We start from the raw sequence: 19,507 nt of genomic DNA on the forward strand, positions 1-19,507 counted from the left end.
CCATGATAATTTCACATTTGAAATTTCGAAAGTATAGCAGGACATATGAAGTATAAGCTAACAAGCTGATATCGAAAGAACCTCAGAAGCAATCAAAGTTTCTTCATCCAAAAAGGCAACTAAATTTTCTCTATAGCATTTCGGTACGATATTTATAACCAGCAACGACGCGCCGTCTGGCAAGAAGTAATAACAACTGTCTCCAAGTGTATTCTGAAAAGTATATCAAACATACAATCATCTACATTTTTTAAATTTGTATTTCTATACGCACCAAAGGGAGTTTTCCCTTTTAGGATCAAAACTATTGAGGTCATTATTGGTAAAGTATTTTGAAAGCGGCCTCAGAGGTTTGATTTTGAGGTGGCTATTCGCCAAAAAGGATATCGTTGGTAAAAAAAAAAAAAAAAAAAAAAAAAAAACCCGTAAATGATTGTGCAAAAGAAAAAAAAAAACCTTTTGTCTAAGAAAACAACGTCCTAGTATCCCAAGGAAGGTGGATATCGCCTAGCTGCTTGTTTTTTCAAATAAACTTCTGCGTACGTTTTATAAGGTTTCCACTCAAATTCTTTTGAATACTCTGTATAGATCAAATAAAAAAAAAATTCAGAATTAAAATGGTTTGCTTTTGATTGCTGCTCGTTTCAAAGAATAAATTCGCTTACAGTTTTTGTGATGAGTCCATACACTATGGTACATAGATGAAGATTTATTGAGTTAAGATAAGATTTATTGTAACACATCAGATTCAAGATGTATTTTTAGGTTTTCTCAACGCTCTAAAGAAGCTTACAGTTTCCCTCTACCTAAAAAGCAAACTGAAGTTTTCTCTTCATGATTTTTCTACATATTTCAACACCATGTGTTGAGCTTCATCATGTAAATAAAAGAAACGAGTAAGAATTTTGGATTTTTTTTTTTCCGTACATAGAATGTGTCCACAATTTCATACAGATTTACTATTATGGTGCTAACTACACAGATCTAGTATTAAAATCATATAATGATTGTCAGCTTACCGATTAATTTAATTAAATTTTGATTCTAGATGTGTAGCGCACCTGTTAGCGAACATGTTATATAGCATGCAGAGTTTTGAGTTATCGGTTTCATACATAGATAGATCGACAGAAAGATAATTAGTGGACGGATTACCATAATTTCCTGAGTATTATCCGCGGCGGCATATAATTCGCAGGTACAACATTTAGCCTGATAAAAAAATTTTCAGCAGATTATCCACGGATTATATGGCAGATTATTCGCGGCGGCAGATTATTAGCGACGATTTTCAAGCTTTTTTTTTTACAGATAATCCGCGGATTATACGCAGGAAATTACGGTATTTACAAACTTTAATATAGATCTAAAACTGTAGCGAGAATATCTTATGACGAATTTCACTTACTTAGCTAGATGCGTTTTTTGAACTATTGTGCTCAATATTCAGACTTCAATAAATATATTTCGACCAAAAATTTATTCATATCTACAATTTTGATGAAAAGACTACAAAACAACTTTCATTCATTTATATTTTTTTCTTGACCTGACAAAAGTAATTCCAAAAAAATTAATAAAATAACAAAAGAACCAAACTTTATTAAATTATTAAAAAGAGAATTTTTTTTTAATTTCTCCTTTAATCTGTAATTTATATTATAACAACTATAAAATTTTGATAGCAATTTTTTCTCATATTCAATAATAGGTTGTGCTACGAGTCTGGAGTCAAAATTAAATTTAATTAGTCGATAAACTGAAAATCAGGTTTTATAAATATCAAAACAGTGTGCTGTCATAAAGAATGGGTTTCACCTACAAATTTCACAAGTTTTCACCTACAGAATACACGAAGAATTTTGAAACTAGTTCCAGAAAATGAGTGAAAAATCGATTACAAAATACCATTTTTATAAACATGATTTTAAAAACAGTTAGATAAATGCATATAAAAACTATTTTTTCAATATCAGAAAGTCTAAAATATACAAATTCATCAGAATGCCAAGCTCCAGTTTTTTGAGATTACAGTATTTTTTTTTCATTTACTTATTTATTTCTTCATAAACTTCAATACAAAAAAGTAGCTCGAATTTGTATACAAACAAGTAAGAATCAGTTGGTCATTTGAAACGATTTTCTTTTACATAAAAGATTTTTAAATCCCTAAGATTTCATTACTTAATGAACTTGCAAACAAACAACTTTGCGGTATGTCTTTTTCCTTTTTTTATTGGAAAACTAATAACCAATGTGGGTAAAAGTAATAATTCAACTGAACGTGAATCATTCATAAATAAACAAAACTGTGTTTACCTTTTAAACTGCAAATGCACAGGCAGAAGTTCCTCGTTTAATGAAGGATAATGAACTAAACGAAATTCCTTGTTTACAATGAGAAACCTTCATGATTTAAAGAATATCATGCAACTTGTTTCTATAAAAATAAAAAAGCTTAACAAAAACAAAAGTGAAAGTAAAACAAAAGAAAAATAACAGTAAATAAAAATTAATCGGAAGTGCAATAATATTCATCGAATAATTCATTTTATTTTTATTGAATAAATATTACTGCATTCAAAATAATCAACAAGCAAACAAAAACTGAAAAAAAAATTTAAAACATAAATATATCATGCAGTTTAAATGTTAATAAATGAAACAACAGAAAAGGATAAATTTTATGATGTTTGCATAAAACAAATGATAGCGATAATTAAGAAAATATTTGTTTACAGTTTAAATAATTCCTTAAAATGGAACACAAAGAACTCTTTTGACGCAATTTTCATGAAGTTAAAAAAAAGTTTTTTTTTTTTTAATGAAAGAAGAATATGACAAGATTTATAGAAAAGGAATAATAAACAAAATTATCGTTTTATTTAACAAGCTAAACTTTTGAAATAATAAATAAATGAATTTTAAACATACATATACTCCTGAAGTCAACTGAAAATGATTAAAATTTTTATATTAACATTTGTTTTATAAATTAAAATTGCATGAACTGTATCTACTGTTTTACTTATGAATCACAAATTTATGTTACTTTCATAGTCTGGCTTGGATCTATGTGTTCAGTGAAGAAATCTTGTAAATATTTTTTGTCCAGCACAAAGTTTCAAATTAGCTGCATAGAAAAAATTCGAGCCTTCTATTAAACAATTTCGACTTCAATCATGTTGAAATTAGCATTTAACTCAATCTGACCTTTGAATCTTTTAATGCACAAATTCAGTCTCGAACCTTTTAGGAATTGCTGTTTTAATCTAATTATTTGAAATGTGTTGAGCTTTAGCATATAAACTTTCAATTTTTTTTTCTTTTTAACTATTTAAAAAATAATCGTGTCTGAAAAAGAAAGAATTACTTAAAAAGAATGATTAGATGATTCTGTCATGTTGATTCTTAAAAAAATCTTTCATTTGAAGAACAAGATTTTGTTTAACTTTCGTAAACTCGTATTCAAAAGAATCTTCAAAGAATTTAATATATTAACGATAGTATTTTAACACGCTCGTGGCTGATGACATTATAATAGCCAACCACATGCCTGGCACGAGATGTCCAGCAAGGGATTTTGTTGCAAAATATTTGCATAGACACATTCTGAATAAACTGGAATTTTTTATATTATTTTTAATTTTTAAAAAAAATGTTTAGGAATTTTAAGAAAACCACTGTTACTTAAAATTCTCATAGCATTCTTTACAGCACCTCACGATTTTACGATTTCGCTTTGACTTCTATATTTTGATCAAAATTACATTAAGTTCGTATACATTATTATGTTAAATTTTATTTTTAAATATACTTCATAATTCATTTAAACATTATTAAGATTTAACATTTTTTTAGCAATTTCATTAATGGATGGCATTTTTAAAAATTTAACTTTACTGTACTGTTATCGTGAGCATACAGCAGCGGAAGATTTCAGATCTCCAACATATTAGGAAATGACTGAAAACTCCATTACAACTTTCCACTTCTACAAATAAGAGAGAAGTTGTCTCTGCTTATAATAAATGTGTGCATGTGTGTTGCGATTCTACAGGTCATACCGTTTGACCTTAGAGCTATCAAATTTGCACTTTGAAGCGTTTTTTTTTTCTTAATGTTAACTAAAATTAAGATAATAGTTGATGTCTTTTCATGAAAACGGCTGAAAATATTCCTTCAGAAAAGTGCTTTGTACATAGTTTTAAAGAACAAAAAATTATTTTTTCAATGATACCAATTTATAGTTGGTGTAAAATTCTCTAGGCTAGATTTATTTAACTTTTAAACATATTTTTAAATATATTTCACAGCAATATTTCCAATGTGAATGAAACACAAATCGTTTATATTTGAATATGGAGAATCGTTGATATGTGAATATTTGATGAATCAAAACCATTGTTTCACCAACTATTTGAAAGCGTAATTTTTCTTCCAATGTTGTAAGCTAAAGAAGGACTCTTTTAATAGCTATGTAGTTTAGAAGATGAATAAAAAAGTGAAGATACTATACCACCAAATTTAAAAGATAGCCGAATCGGACATTTATGATTTTAATAATGCAATGGCGTCTTGGAACTGGTCTCCATTAGAAAAATTCCTACACGCAATAAACAGATCGTATGTAAGCCAATTAAAGTAACACGGCTTGATCATTGTTATCAAGTTTATTTGACAATTTGACGGAATTCTGGACATGGAATTACGTTTAAGCAATCTAACTAAAATTAAATATAACCAATATCTCCCGCGACCCCGCTAGTCTCCAAATATGACTAGTATTAAAGAAACATGTAAAATTTAAAACAATTTTAGGCGAATTAATTTAGAGAGGCTTTAGCTGAAAACGTACGGCAGGAACAAACATTTGAAAGAATCTCACATCTTCCAGTTAGAAACATATCACTACAACTAACCTAATTTTACAAACCTATTCTTGAAAGACAGTCGCATACACTGAATGATACGGCACAAATCGAATTACTGAAGGAAAGCATTTAGAAGAGTACAAAAATTTTGTTGGATTAAAGTATATATATTTGAAAATACTTACCAGTATTCTTATATATACCATTCACTTTTTGCACGTGGCGAGTCATAGTCTCTATACAGGCTTCTTCACTGCCCATTTTCTGGTAAAACAGATGATCAGCTTGCAAATAGAGCATACAAGTACTTTTCTGGGGATCGATGGCAACGTGTCGATCCGTTCGATCCTCGGTCCAATGAGTCCTTTGATTGGATCGAACCCCATACCGTTCCGAGTCGCCATAGCGTTCAACGTTCCGATAATGCAATGAATCTCCGTCTCTCCAATACAGAACTTCCTCGGAGGAATGCTTAGATGATGTGATGGATCTCGATTGGCGGACACGATGAAATTTATTCCTGCGATGAAAATAACGTTTTGTGAATTGTTTAAAAAATAACGGGTCATCTGAGGAACTCTGGTCCTTCAGGAGTGGATGTTTATTTACAGGCTGATGAGTTGCCTCAATAGCATGCTGGTGCGAAGATGGATGATTTTTATGTACAGATGAAAGTGATCTGTGGGTAATGTTTCCAAGAGGAAAATGGACGTCTGATAACCGATAGATGACAGAATGAAAAGGTTGATTTGATGTTGGAAAGTATCGCGATGATGGCTCAATAAAATACTGCTCGATTTTTGTCTTCACCACAGCATCCAACAATCCGTTTGATGTTATTACTCCCTCGACGGATGATTCTTCATCATCTGTAAAATTAATCATAAAATGCTTCAACAACAATGCAAAGTAAGATAATGCAAAGATGTAAACTAACAATAATTCTTTAAAAATATTGAGCTTGTCCATACATTTTATTAATCCCTGTTAACGAGATATGTAAACAATCGTTTCTTTATAAATAGGTTTTATTTTTCAATAATTATATTTTCAGACTTTAAGTCATCATCTGGTATTGCAAAATTTTTCATTAAATAGAAATTTTTGCTTGTAAATGTATAGAAATAAGAATAAGTTTTCGTTTGTTTGAAGAGAAATATCCCTGCTCTTATAACAAGAGGCCAAAATGGTTTAGTGGTGAATCTGATTTTAATGTGGTTTTTGATACCTGATTTCACTAAAAGTTTCGTCGTGTATGCAAACCTAGTGCAGATTAAATTGGAGATTGCGGGACAAATATCTTCCCACCGGCAAGGTGCGGAAACTTGGAGAGAGAATGCTGTTATTGTCTTCATCATCTGATCATGGTTTAAAATCATGAAATCTGTCCCAAAACAATAACTTTCATATTGCTTTCAAACGAAAGATTAATATAGTTGAATGCCAAATGAAGCCGGCATGTACGAAAGCTGTAAGCATCATAAAGGAAGATAGATAAGAAATTGAAGACTACTGGAAAAAGTGTCATGTGAATTTATCCAAGCGGAAAAATCAATCTTTTGCAAACTATTCCTCACTTTATTTATTTTTTTGTGAGATATCTTAATTCTTATTTTTAAAACTTTTTCACATGCACTTTAGTGCATTTGATGTGAGCAATGAACTAACGAAGATCTAAAATCATTAAGGCAAGAAAAAATTTATGGAAGAAGCGAGGGGGAAAATTACCTAAATTAATTTTACAAGTAATATTAATATAGTAACTGTAACATTAATCATAACGGATATAAAATGTAGAATGGCAGTTAAGAAAATGGCAATCAAATAAAACATTTGAAATGCATTAATTTTATGCAAAAATTTGATTTACATTATACCAAAATCGTCAACATTAAAAAAGGAATGGTTTCCTATAAATAACAAACGTTATATATTAGTTTGTTTAATAAATTATAATTAACTGCATCATAAGCAAAATATAAGAAAACTTAAGTTAAAAGAAGCATTCGATGTGAAAATTATAGCTCTATAAATGAGTAAAAATATTAATTGTAATCTATTTAACATTTTGCATTTAATAAAAGATAATTAAGATCCATGAAAGATATATAAATAAAATTGATATAAAAATAAGAGACAATACGAGCAAAAAAAAATTATAAAAAAAAAGCATTTCTTTTTCTTTTTTTTACAGTTAGGAAGATGATTCTTTAAATGAGAGTCGTGATCTTTGTGGTGGAACAGTGGAAACAATGTCATATGGCGTAGCAGATTTTCACATCTTCTAAACTCATAATAAATTTTGGTTAGAAAAAATGTTTTTTTTTTATATCTACAAGAAATATTATATATAAGCGAAGGAAATATTGCAATTATTAATTCCAATTTATACATGAGATTAGTAAGTTTCATATTAAATAACAAAGTAAATAACATATTGCAGATTCAGAAGAATATTCGAAAATAAAACTAAATACTAAAAAGGGAAATTTATGAGAAGCTTTAAAATGCTGCAACTGAAAAAGCTCTTCATGGCTGGCTGCTTTTCAAATTTTCTTCACAACATTTAAAGATATAGTTTATAGTTAGGTTTAGAAATCATACTTCGCCGCTTTTTCACACTTATTGACTTCAAAACAGTAACATTTCTTCTGACTGTATCGTTTTTCTGAGTTTTTAATTTTTTTTTTTTTTTTGCATATTGTTTTTTTTAAACAGAGAAAGATATTTCTGCACGAATTAAAATTAATTAATTAAACAGATTAGTGTTTTTATCCTTATTTTTTTCGTCCGATTTTTTTTTTATTTAGAAAAAATAACGAAATACATTTCTTGCATTTTGGTTACTTGTTAACCATGTGTTTCAAACAAAATGTATAATACGAATTTTTTTAAATGTATTTAGTAGCTGATGTTTTTTTTATTCTTTGCTTTCGTAGAACAAAAAGGAATTACACTTACTTCACTGAAATAAATAAAATTTAATGTCCAGTCATTATTATCGTCGGTAGTAAGTAGTCGGTAGTAAATAAAATTAATGGACAAATAGACAGGTTTCGAAAATACTTATATGAACAAAAAGATAGATTGAGGAATTTTTTAGCGTGAATTTTTATACACAGAGATTATTCATTTATAACTAACAACAATAAATTCCAGTGACAAATATAAAATGTAAATACTATAAATTTTATTCCTAACAACAAAGAAGCCAGAAATAAATAAAAATATTCAATACTCTTTCGGGAATGTTTTTCAAACATTTGCACATTTTTTTTTTTGGTTGTTGAATGTAATAAGTACATGAAATATTATCTTCTAGATCTTGATTTGGAAAAAAAGCGATACACCTATGCAGAAAAAGCAAGTATACACTAAGCATTTGTTATACATTTATAATTACAGAAGCAAAAGAAAAGCGAAGAAAGACTTATTTGCAGAATTTCGTTGATTCCCCATTTCATGTTTAGGGATACATATCCCCCTGAATAAAAATAAAATGCTTTTTTTTTAGTATACAGATAATATAGCTAACTTGAAACACATATCCAAAAAAGGTGGATTGCCGTATTCGTTTTGGTTGTTCGTTTAAAATATTTGTCTTGAAGGAAAGTTTCACTAAAGGTATTGAACTGTTTCATTAAAAATGAAAAAGGAAGAATTAAGAGTAAATAATAAAAAAAATGTGAAGGAAAGGTTACTGATATTAAAAGTGGATTCAAATGTATTTTTTTAAATTCATAGCAGCAAAATTACAGAAGTCATGCACATAAATATTTTTAAAAAAATGAACAATTATATGTGGTAGAGCTGATTAAATCTGTCCTAAATAAAACATTTATTTGGGATATAACTGGAGGTTCCAAATGAATGAATGATGTGCTCAAATATTTCAAAGATAGCTTCTAAACTGATACTTCTTGAAAGATAAAAATATTTTATTTTAGGAGAATGTATTATTTTCATTATTATAAGTTTACTTTTCTTAATCCTGGTTTAGTACATCATTTTGAATATTCTTGTTTTTGCAATCATTTTAGCTACAAAGCAGTTCATTAAAATTACATGTATCATTTGGCTATATCATGTATCAATCGCAAAATAATGTCTCATTTTCATTGATATGGATTTAATTTTCGATCACTTTTCTGAATGTTGGTTCAGTAGATCGTTTTGAATATCCTTGTTTTTGTAATCATTGTAAACATCCATTAAACTGTCATGTATCAAATGGCTTTCATTGTCTTGTAATGCTATCTTTGTATTAAAGCAATTACCGATGCTATCTTGGACTTTCGCGTTTTCAGTATTTTGAGATGTTTTATTTAGGAAGTTGAAGTCTCTTCAAATATATAACTTTACCAATATAAAAAAAAAATACATTATCAGTATCATAAAATATAAAGAATGATTATTCATTTGAAAATTTTATATCGTTATATAACTCAAACAAAAAATATGAGTAGTGAAAAAAGTAATTTAATTAACTACTACTGCACTTCATAATAGAATACAATCCTACACATTTAAAAGCACAGCAAAGTAACTGAATTTAAAATATCTCTTGTAGAAGCTATAAAAATTTCTCGATTGTCGGTTTAAAGACAAACGATATTATCATCAACAAATAATTTTTTGATAATATTTCTATTTTATTTGAAAAGCTAAAGCTCCTTTAATATCAAACGGATGAAATTTTACTGCTCTTATTATTTAAATTCTGTTTTTATGTTTTCAAATATTAAGCGGACGCGTTGCTTATGTAATTTCAAACTAACTCAGAAATTTTTTTTCATACAAATGATATTGATCAGTCATCACAACAGCATATAAAACGGGTATTGAAATCAAACGAATCTATGGGTATTGAAAACTACGAATATATGATTTCGCTATGAAATCACAGTGGCAAAAATGATCTTTCTTTTTATTCGTAAATTTTTAAGAAAAGTTCCCAATCTAGTCGCTTTAATTATCTAACCAGAATAACAGACATTATGACCACTGAAGTATATGGATATTCGAAGGATGTTACTGTTAGAGTGTTAACTTCATGATGATAAATATTGTTAATATAAAACTTGCTATTATCAATCATAAAGAATAAAAATCAAAATATTACCATCTAAATGTCCTTTTACAACTTTGGAAACATCATAATCAAATCTCCCTCTGCTTGAAGATTCGAATACTATATCAGGTGCAAATAAAGATGTTTCAGACTTCATTCTAAGCTTAAAAACCCTAAAAGGAAGACACATTAATTTTACCAAATAAGTCTTGCATTAAACACAATATGTGCATACAATTTTATTGAATACGATTAATGAAAAGACAAAGGCTCTTATTAGTAGACCTTTTAAATAGAAAACCAAGATATTTATTCGTTAAATAATAGATTTTTAAAAAGTTAAATGAACACTACTATGATGTCAAATTATGAAAATAATGATACGAATGCTATATCATGTGCAAATAAAAGGAAAGCACATTAATTTTTCGAAATAAATTTTACATTAAAAACAATATTTACATGCAGCTTCATTGAATAAAATTACTGAAAATGAAAGGGCTCTTATTAGAGTCCTTTAAAGATCAAGGTATTTATTCGTTAAATGACTTTTTTTCAGTGTTAATGGAACACCGCTATGAAATTAAATTATGAAAATAATACTGACATGAAAGCTATATCAGAAACCTTAAAAGGGAAATGCAGATTTATCCTTGAATTTATAAGGTAGGAGTGCACCCCAAATTCAATGTAAAAAAAAAAAAACTTGGCAAACCTGCCAATATATCTACCTATCCACACACACACGACAGAGACAGAGAGAGAGAGAAACCATGTATTTTTAAATAAAAGCAATTTAATTTATTTTTAATTCTCGTGTGATTCAGTTTTTTTAAATCTCCGATTGAATTAACTGAAATCCAAGTATGCAATAAATAATAGCTTTTACATTTCACCCTAATTGCCTGTCAAACTTTTGACATTTAAGAGTTAGATATATTTCAAACTCTTTTTTCCAAATAAATATTACATTGCAAACAAAATATTAAAAGAATTGTTACATTCAATTTGAGAACTGAAATAAATTTGCAGCTTTTCATTCTTTTTGACATCGCCTTTTTAAAACGAAACTCAAGATATCGATTCTCTAAATACTTAGGCTGTCGAAGAGTATTAATGAACTCCCACTATGAAATTACGTTATCAAGCTGACACCCATTCATTCTCCGTCATTAGCACGCACATTCATAAGGAGAGAACCCTTTCTGTAAAAGTTCTTTCTTCACGCGAAGCATTTGAATGCGGGGTAAGAAACCGCACTCTGTCATTAGCAGTCACGATTAGGAGAATCTGACTTCAGAATAACAATTCACAGCATTTGTTTATTTCTCCATAAGGGATAATGATAAGACAGGCTTTAGAAGAAATCTTTCATTACCAGTAATTCATGCAACTCATTTGTTCAATTTACTTTCCTAATTACAGTAAATGGAAATGTGTATCGATTTACAATAATTCTGAAAAAAGAAAGTGAAAAACACTAGAAATATAACAGGAAAATCGCGAATTTCAGCTTTCGAAAACTGTGAAAAGTTAGGAAAATTTCAATTTAGAATGAAGGGAGAAATTGCGAATAGTAGGAAAAAAAGGGATTTTGAATTATGAAAAATTATGAATAATAAATCAAATTGGTATTATGAATTATGGAAAATTGTAACGAGTTGAGAAAATTGAGATTCTGAATTCTGAAAAATATGGATGCAAAAATTGCGAATAGTTAGAAAAATGGAATTTCTGAATTGTGAAAAATTGTGAGACGTCAGAAAAATTTCGTTTCTAAATTCTGGAGAACTGTGATTCTGAATTCTAGAAAGCTCTGAATAATTATTAAAGTTATGATTTTGAAAAGTTGTGGTCCTAAATTCTAGGAAGTTGTTACTATGTATGAAAGTTTATTTCTATACATAAAATGAAAGAAATTTAAATGCACAAGAAACAAAAAAAAAAAAAAAAAATTCACACTGATTCGTGATAAACACTGAGCACACAGAATCACTTTTTATCCAAAGTGCTTTTTTTAAGAGAGGGAGGAAGCGCTGTTACAGTGAAATGTAAGACAATTTGCAGTGGCGCTTACCACTTGAATATGACATCCGTTGAACTAATGCAATGTATTATTCACCAACTCTACATATTACCAAAAAACCGAATAATTTTTAGATACGATTCTATAAATTTATAGCCAGAAGATTTTTTTGTACAATTAAGTTTTTTTATATACTACCAAGCGTGACGCATACTCTTAGAGAGAAAACCAGTTTAGAATATTTCAATCAGCAAGTTTTCTAAAATTTGTATCATTTGAAACAAGGGATTACCTAAGTTAGATAAAGAGAATTTGTAAATGTTCTAAAAAAATAGATGTTTAAGATTTTTTATTTCATTTTCTCGCGCATGAAATGTGTAAAGACAAAATTCTGCAATAATTGAAAAGTCCCTCACCTATAGTTTGATCTCCAAGTTCTTCCTGAATCTAATAATTTTTTTTAAAATTCTGTGTAGGTCGGTGAAAATGATTACTTACTTGTATCCAAATTTGAGTGGAATCTGTTTCTGAAATAGCCAGATGAATGAAATTAATTTTGGAACCAATACATCAGAGGATCGATCAACTGTTAATCTGTGTATTGGCGATTGTGCGATCTAGCCATATGAAGTTTCGTACGTGATCAACAACAAGTATAATTTGACCAGCATTGTAGATTTGTAATAAATTTATTTCCATAAATTCACAAAATTTGAAAATTTGTATCAAATTTTGAATGGAATCCGTTTATGGAAATAGCCATATAAATGAAAATAATTTTGAACCCAGAAGAACCACCAGCTGTCAATTCATCACAGCAACCACCAACTGTCAGTCTGTGTATATTGGCGATTGTGTGAACGCGATGAGTTATCCCCAGGAAATTTCATACGTGGTCTTGTAACAAGCACTGTCGATTTGCAATAAATTTCTTTCCTACAATCCACAATTAATTTTGAATGGAATCCGAGTTAATTTGACATCAACCTCTCGTATAGGGTGGACAGGCCACAAACGAATTGTCGGTTTAATTGGATGTAATTTGTTATGGATCTGCAGATCCCATGATTGCTGTCAGTTAGTAAAGAGCGAAAAAGTGAAGGACCTTTTGGCATCAGAATAGGCAAGTAAATGTGTTAGAAAGGTTAATGCAGATTTAGCAGCAAAATCTGCCCTTTCAATGCCGTAAATACCTACATGCCCCGGAACCAAGCAAAAAATGACTTTAAAACCTCTATTTTGTAGGATTCTCAATATGAATAAAATCTGGACAACAACTGGGTGCATCTGAATCTGATAATTAGGAAGTGTTTCAAAAGCACTCATACTGTAAGTATAAATGACGAAATTAAACTGAGTAGAAGAGGAGATTTTTTGTAGAGCACAGAAAATTGCTACTAACTCAGCCGTAAACACAGAGCTACTGTTGTGCAAACGATAGCTCAGTGTATCAGATGGAGTTATAATGGCACAACCAACGTGTCCATCTGATTTCGAGCCATCTGTAAAAACTGGTGTAAAAGAAGAATACTGACAGCAGTGCTGATGAAAAAGTTGCTGGAAATGTTGAAGGATTAGTTGAAGATTTATCGAATCCCCAAAGAGAGTTCAGAAAAGAAAATTGCGGGGTATCCCAAGAGGGAAAGGAATAAAAATCAAATGACTTAATGGCAACACTATAAAGGTCCGAACCATGTAGGAAACTTTTGACTCTCTCCCAAAAAGGAAGAAAATGGGAGGGTCGCGACTCGTAAATCCTTCGAAGAGAAACAGGAAGAACCATGTGACAAATAGGATGATTTGGGATAGATTTTGCGCGAAAATAAAGTAATGTAGACAATTTCTGACGCCGCAAATGAAGTGGCAACTGGTGACAAATAACATGTAAGCTCTCTATACTGGAGAGGTTCGAAATGCTCCGGAGCAGATCCGCAGAGCAGTGTGATGAATGGTGTCCAGTCGCCGTAAAACTGTAGGACGTGCGAAGCCATACACCATGCAGCCGTAATCAATACGGGACAAGATGACTACTTGGTAAATTTGGAGTAGGGAAGTTCGATCAGCACCCCATTATGTTTCGGAGAGCACTTTCAATATATTTAATGTTTTTTCACATTTCCTCCGCAAGTGTAAAATATGCGGAAGGAAGGTAAGCTTTCGATCGAATATCACTCCCTAAAACCGAATTTCATTCACCACAGGAATAAGTATGTTTCGAATGTAAATATTCGAATATGGATGAATGATTCTCTTCCGGCAGAAGTTAACACACCTACTCTTCTCGGGAGAGATTGCGTGCCCATTATTGTAACACCAAATTACCACTTTATTGACTGCATTTTGTAACTGCCACTCTATGAGATTCATATTGCTACCTTGGCATGAGATCTTCAGATCATCAACATAAAGAGTTCCATGAACAGATGATGGCAAAACAGATAAAATTTGACTCGGATGAATTATAAAAAGTGCGACACTGAGGACACTTCCCTGTGGAACACCCTTAGCTTGTATAAAATTATTTGAGTAATAATCACCAACACGAACACGAAAAGTACGAAGTGATAAAAAGTTTTGTAAAATATGGGCAAGTTTCCTCTAAAACCAAAAAAGTGTGGATAGTAAACCATAGCAACATGCACAGTCATGCGCTTTCTCTATGTCGAAAAATATGGAGACAAGGTGGTTCCTCCTAACAAATGTGTTGCGTTCCTGAGTTTCCAATAAAACGTTCCTGAGTTTCCGCAGAGGTTATCAAAAGTAGATCTACCTCTGCGGAAACCACTTTGCAAATGGGAGATGCATTCTTGTTTCTCCAATTCATACACAAGGCGAGCATTGACCATGCGCTCAAAGATCTTACAAAGACAATTTGTCAAAGCAATCGGTCTGTAATTCAGAGGGTTCGATGACTCTTTAGCGTGTTTTAAGATTGGAATCACAATAGCTTCACGCCATTGTGAAAGGTACATTTACTCAATATAAATTCTGTTAAATAACAGTAAAAGATTTGAAAAAGAAGTTCTATTCAAATGGCGAAGCATATTATATGTGATTCCATCTGGCTCGGGACTGGTATCAAGTGTCTTGGATAATGCTGCTTTCAATTCGTACATCCTAAATTCACAGTTGTATGAGTGAGTGCTTCGATCATTAAAACGCAAAGGCAACCGTTCCGCGGGATTCTTAAATGCCAGAAACTCAGGACTATAAGAATCTATTGCGGAAATTTGTGCGAATGCTTGTCCTAGAATATTAGCTTCGTCTAATGGGGCAGAGTGCATCTCACTTCCTATTTTTAATACGATGGACGATTCACTATAAATACCATTAGTGGCCTTTACTTTCCTCCATAAATGTTTACTAGATGTAGAGGATGTAATGGATGATACCAATTTTATCCACGATTCCCTTTGACTACGACGGCGAATGCGACGAGCTAACGTTTTGGCTCTTTTAAAAGTGACAAAGTTCTCAATAATTGGGTACCTTCGAAAGATGTTCCATAATTTTTTTCTACTGTTTGTGATTGTCACGGCAAAGCTTCATTCCACCATGGTCTGCAACATTTTTTGGGGCGAGGGGAGCTGCTTAGGATGGTGGTATTTACGGCATTTATTAGTGTATTAACTACAATTTGCATTGCTTCCGATATGTCTGATGTACTGACAATTGGCACATATCACTTAGGCTATGGTATGAATGCAACACAGTCTTCTCGCTGGAAAATGTAACGAGGAGGGGCATGCAGTCGCATTTCCTCTATCAGCATATGAGACGATAACTAGGAACAACTCAACAATTTCTCAACGAAAAATGTCATCAATGGCAAGAGTGCAGAAGTGCATATGGCCAGATCAAGACTATGGAAGGTACGTGTGGGTTCATGGAAGTAAGTCTTCTCTTCACTATTGAAGAAGCAGAGACAGTTATCAGAAATAAACTGCTCAATCTGCCACCCACGAGAAATTGTACTATCCGAACCCCACAACCTACTATGGCCGTTGAATCTGCCAAGCTGAATAAAAGGTGGAGGAAGCTGGTCCACTAAATTGTCAAGTTCTTGTTGAGGTATGATATCATTAGGCGGTAAATAAATACAGCAGACTGTGACCGACGTTCGTAGATGAACTTGTACAGCCACAGCCTGAAGAGAAGTACGCAAACTGAGAGGCGTGCTCGGATACAGATTGGATGTGAAGATGCAGACACCACCAAAACTGTGAGAAGCTGTGTCTGCATCTTTCCAAACACAGTTATATCCACGTAATTTAATGGTAATATTGGATGTCAAGAAAGTTTCTTGGACGCTAATACAAATGGGATGAAACTGGTTGATCATGGTCTTTAAATCAAAAAGTTTGGAACGAATGCCGCGACAATTCCAGGAGACGAAAGTACCCATTAAGAAAGAGATTTTGATGATGAAAGAGAACGTACATTTGTTGGAGTTGCAAGGTCTTCGCAACTCATAACAAGTGAATCTCCATCCTCAGATGGATGGAGCTTAAATCTGGGCTGGTTAGCATGTCACCAAAAATGGTGGTTAGATCCTTAAGAACAATATTCCGATTCGCTAATCCCAAAGCGACTGGGATTAAGATCCCTGGGAACCTCGGGTTTGGGACACCCGTACTCACCTAGAGTAGGTGAGCCCCTGAGGGGTGCGCAAAGCGAGTCTTATTCTATAGTATATGAGAAAGTCAAAGAGCGCACTGTCGCACACTGATACAGTTGACAGAAAAACAAAACACTTAAAATTTCAAATTATTCTAAAATTTAACTCTTATGGGGAGTCCTATTTAACTGCTATGTGCTCTGGAGAATATTCAAATTTGCCATCGACTTTTAACAACAGAAAAAAATCTGGGAAATCACAAATTTAAGGATACTTCTATTTTCTGAGATAATTTGAATATCTCGCTTAAAATCATAAATGCTTCATTAATTTATTAATCAAACTGTGAATATTAAATTGCATTTGTAGTATTAGCAAAAGATGTCAAATATTATACGATGAGCCTGCATAAGACAAATGCAAAGAAATTCGATGCATCGATTGTAACAAAAATAATCGTTACTGTTTGCTTAAATGTCTGAAAGTGATTTAAATCAAATAACACAGAAGATAATACAACTTATATCGAGGATAATCAATTTTTTTTCATTGCTTCACTTCTCAGAAATTACATTAAATTTTAATTATAATCATTTGGCGATTCTTTGGAAATCTATTCTGTTCTCTACTAAAAATTGGAAATGATTGTAAAACTAAATCAGCAGGACTGTTTTCCATTCGACTTTGTCGTATTCTAACACAATATGGCGCGTTTTGAACTTCATTTAATAGAAATGAAAACTGATTATAAGTCTCGGATATCTTCCTTTCCACATCGATTAAGTTCAAAATTCGATAACCATCTTCAATGTTGGTGGAAAGACCAGTTATCAAATTTCATTCGTCTAAGTAATTGTATTTTTGGATTATTATGTTCGCATATTCGGAAAATAATTACATCATCAGACGGTCTGTTTTTTTGAGGGACTTGGCCCAAACTTTGATACGGATTTACAACTGTGATGAGAAATTTATATGCTCAAATTCATCTATTTAGTCTTCTGTGTTTTTGAGCTATCGGCACATGAGAATAGGTGGAAAAAGAACAGAAGAAATAAAGAGATTCCATCCAACATTCGACAGAAATTTCAAAATTTTGCGAAGAGACTACGTACTAAATGTCTGCCTGCAGCTTGTTGCAATATTGAGTTATCGTGTTCACAGCACGCACAAAAAGACATCATTCCAACAATGTATTTTCCAACAATCCCGTTTCAGGGAGATCTAAAGCGGGGAGATTCATGAAAATTTCAAGGTTGAATATTTTGGGGTTTACAATACTTTCTTTTTGTATATTTCGTATAGTATAAAAGAAGTTAAAAGCCTCCACCTTGGGATGGAAAATTTTAATCTTAAAGTAAGTAAATAAAAAATTTAAACAAATTAAGATGACATGCAAGCAAAAAATACATTCCTGATATTTCATTAGTCAATCTTTCAATTTTGAAACGCTGGGAGAATTTATGATCTAAAACAATTCTTTTTTTGGATCAAGTATAACAAAATCCATACTAACTCGTCCTTCCAGTAAAAAAAGTAAGTCCAATTCAATTAGTATTAAATTAAATTACAAAAATGTTCTAAGTGCAATCACATGTTCTAACTAAATTTTAGGCAGACTAAAATTTTTTCGGTTCAGAAGTGCTCCAATGGCTTTTAAACGCTTCATTCAACTTCGTGTTTGAACGATCATTAAAGTAGACATTTATTAAAAGACTATTCTGATGTACTTAAGGCAAATACAAATCACATTATGAGTACTTAGTAAAAGCATTGCTCTTCGATAACATCTATATTCTTGAGAATAGTTCTTTTTCTTTTCATTTTGTGTATAATTTTATTACTTTAAATGAAAGCTTTTAGCGTGTAATGAGACTTCTGCAAATCATCAATAATTCGATCAAGAAAATGTCAAAAAAGAGCAGGCAAACCACTAATCAAGAAACATTTTAAAAGAATCACTTAAATTAATGGTTCGTAAAATTGTATACTTACCTATTATGCGCAATGAACTGTAACTTTATTTCCGACTTTGGAGAACGTTTAGTGCGGTAATTTTGTTCATTCAGTGATTTTTGGCTGTAAAATAAAGGCTCGAAGTGCAAAATAAATGGGTTTAATTCAAGCCCTGAAAGAAAAAGAAAGCATTTTTTTAAAAAAACATGATCAATTTAAAAGAAAGAAAATAACTACAATGAATAATTTGCTAAAGAAATCAATCCGTTCAAAGACAGTGCTCGTTATCCGAATGGTTCGTTGAACAACAATTGATTTACTACATATATTTATGGGAATTAATAAGCAAATTCTTTGAGACCCCAAAAAATGAATAAATAATACAATTTTTTTTTTTGAATTTTTTCGATGTAGTAATAGTAATTCGAATCGACACTGCATAAAAGAAAATATTCTTTTAAAAAAGTGGTTACTTTTAGAATCAGAAGAGCAAATGAAAAGAAAACTATAATTCATGATCGGTGAACGTTTCCTCAGAGAAATTCTCAGACTATTCTATAAACCACAATTGATTTACGAATTTATATATGGGAAACCTCATATGTGAATTCTGGAGACCCTAAAAATGAATAATTACAAGCCTTCTTTCAATGTAACAGTAATGCTAATTTTTGTTACTAAGGCAGTACATAAGAGCAAACATTCGTTTTAAAAGGTTACTCTCAGAATCAGAGCAACTAATGAAAATAACTATGGTGAGTGACTTGTTAATTAACGATACCTTTTCAAAGACAAAGCTAGCTACCCGAATTGTTCGTTAAACAATCATTGATTTACTGCTAACATTTATATGAATTTGATAAATGAACAAGGATATCCTAATAATCAACAAATTACAAAATCTTTCAAAGTTTACTTCCATGTATTAACATTAACGCAAATTTTTGTTAAAAAGATATTAC

General features: G+C 31.1%; 1 protein-coding gene across 1 annotated transcript in view; it reads right to left on the minus strand.

Moving 5' to 3' along the window:
* Positions 1–19,507, minus strand: part of LOC129958943 (disintegrin and metalloproteinase domain-containing protein 10-like) — an 81,730-nt gene that overhangs the window by 18,633 nt on the left and 43,590 nt on the right. The window contains exons 2-4 of the mRNA XM_056071693.1: positions 18,585–18,717; positions 9,997–10,118; positions 5,060–5,743 (exon numbers count right to left, since the gene is read on the minus strand). Coding sequence (XP_055927668.1) covers positions 5,060–5,743; positions 9,997–10,118; positions 18,585–18,717 — 939 coding nt within the window. The remainder of the gene's footprint in view (positions 1–5,059; positions 5,744–9,996; positions 10,119–18,584; positions 18,718–19,507) is intronic.

Source organism: Argiope bruennichi, chromosome X1, assembly GCF_947563725.1.
Source record: "Argiope bruennichi chromosome X1, qqArgBrue1.1, whole genome shotgun sequence".
In the NCBI taxonomy this organism is placed as follows: domain Eukaryota; kingdom Metazoa; phylum Arthropoda; class Arachnida; order Araneae; family Araneidae; genus Argiope; species Argiope bruennichi.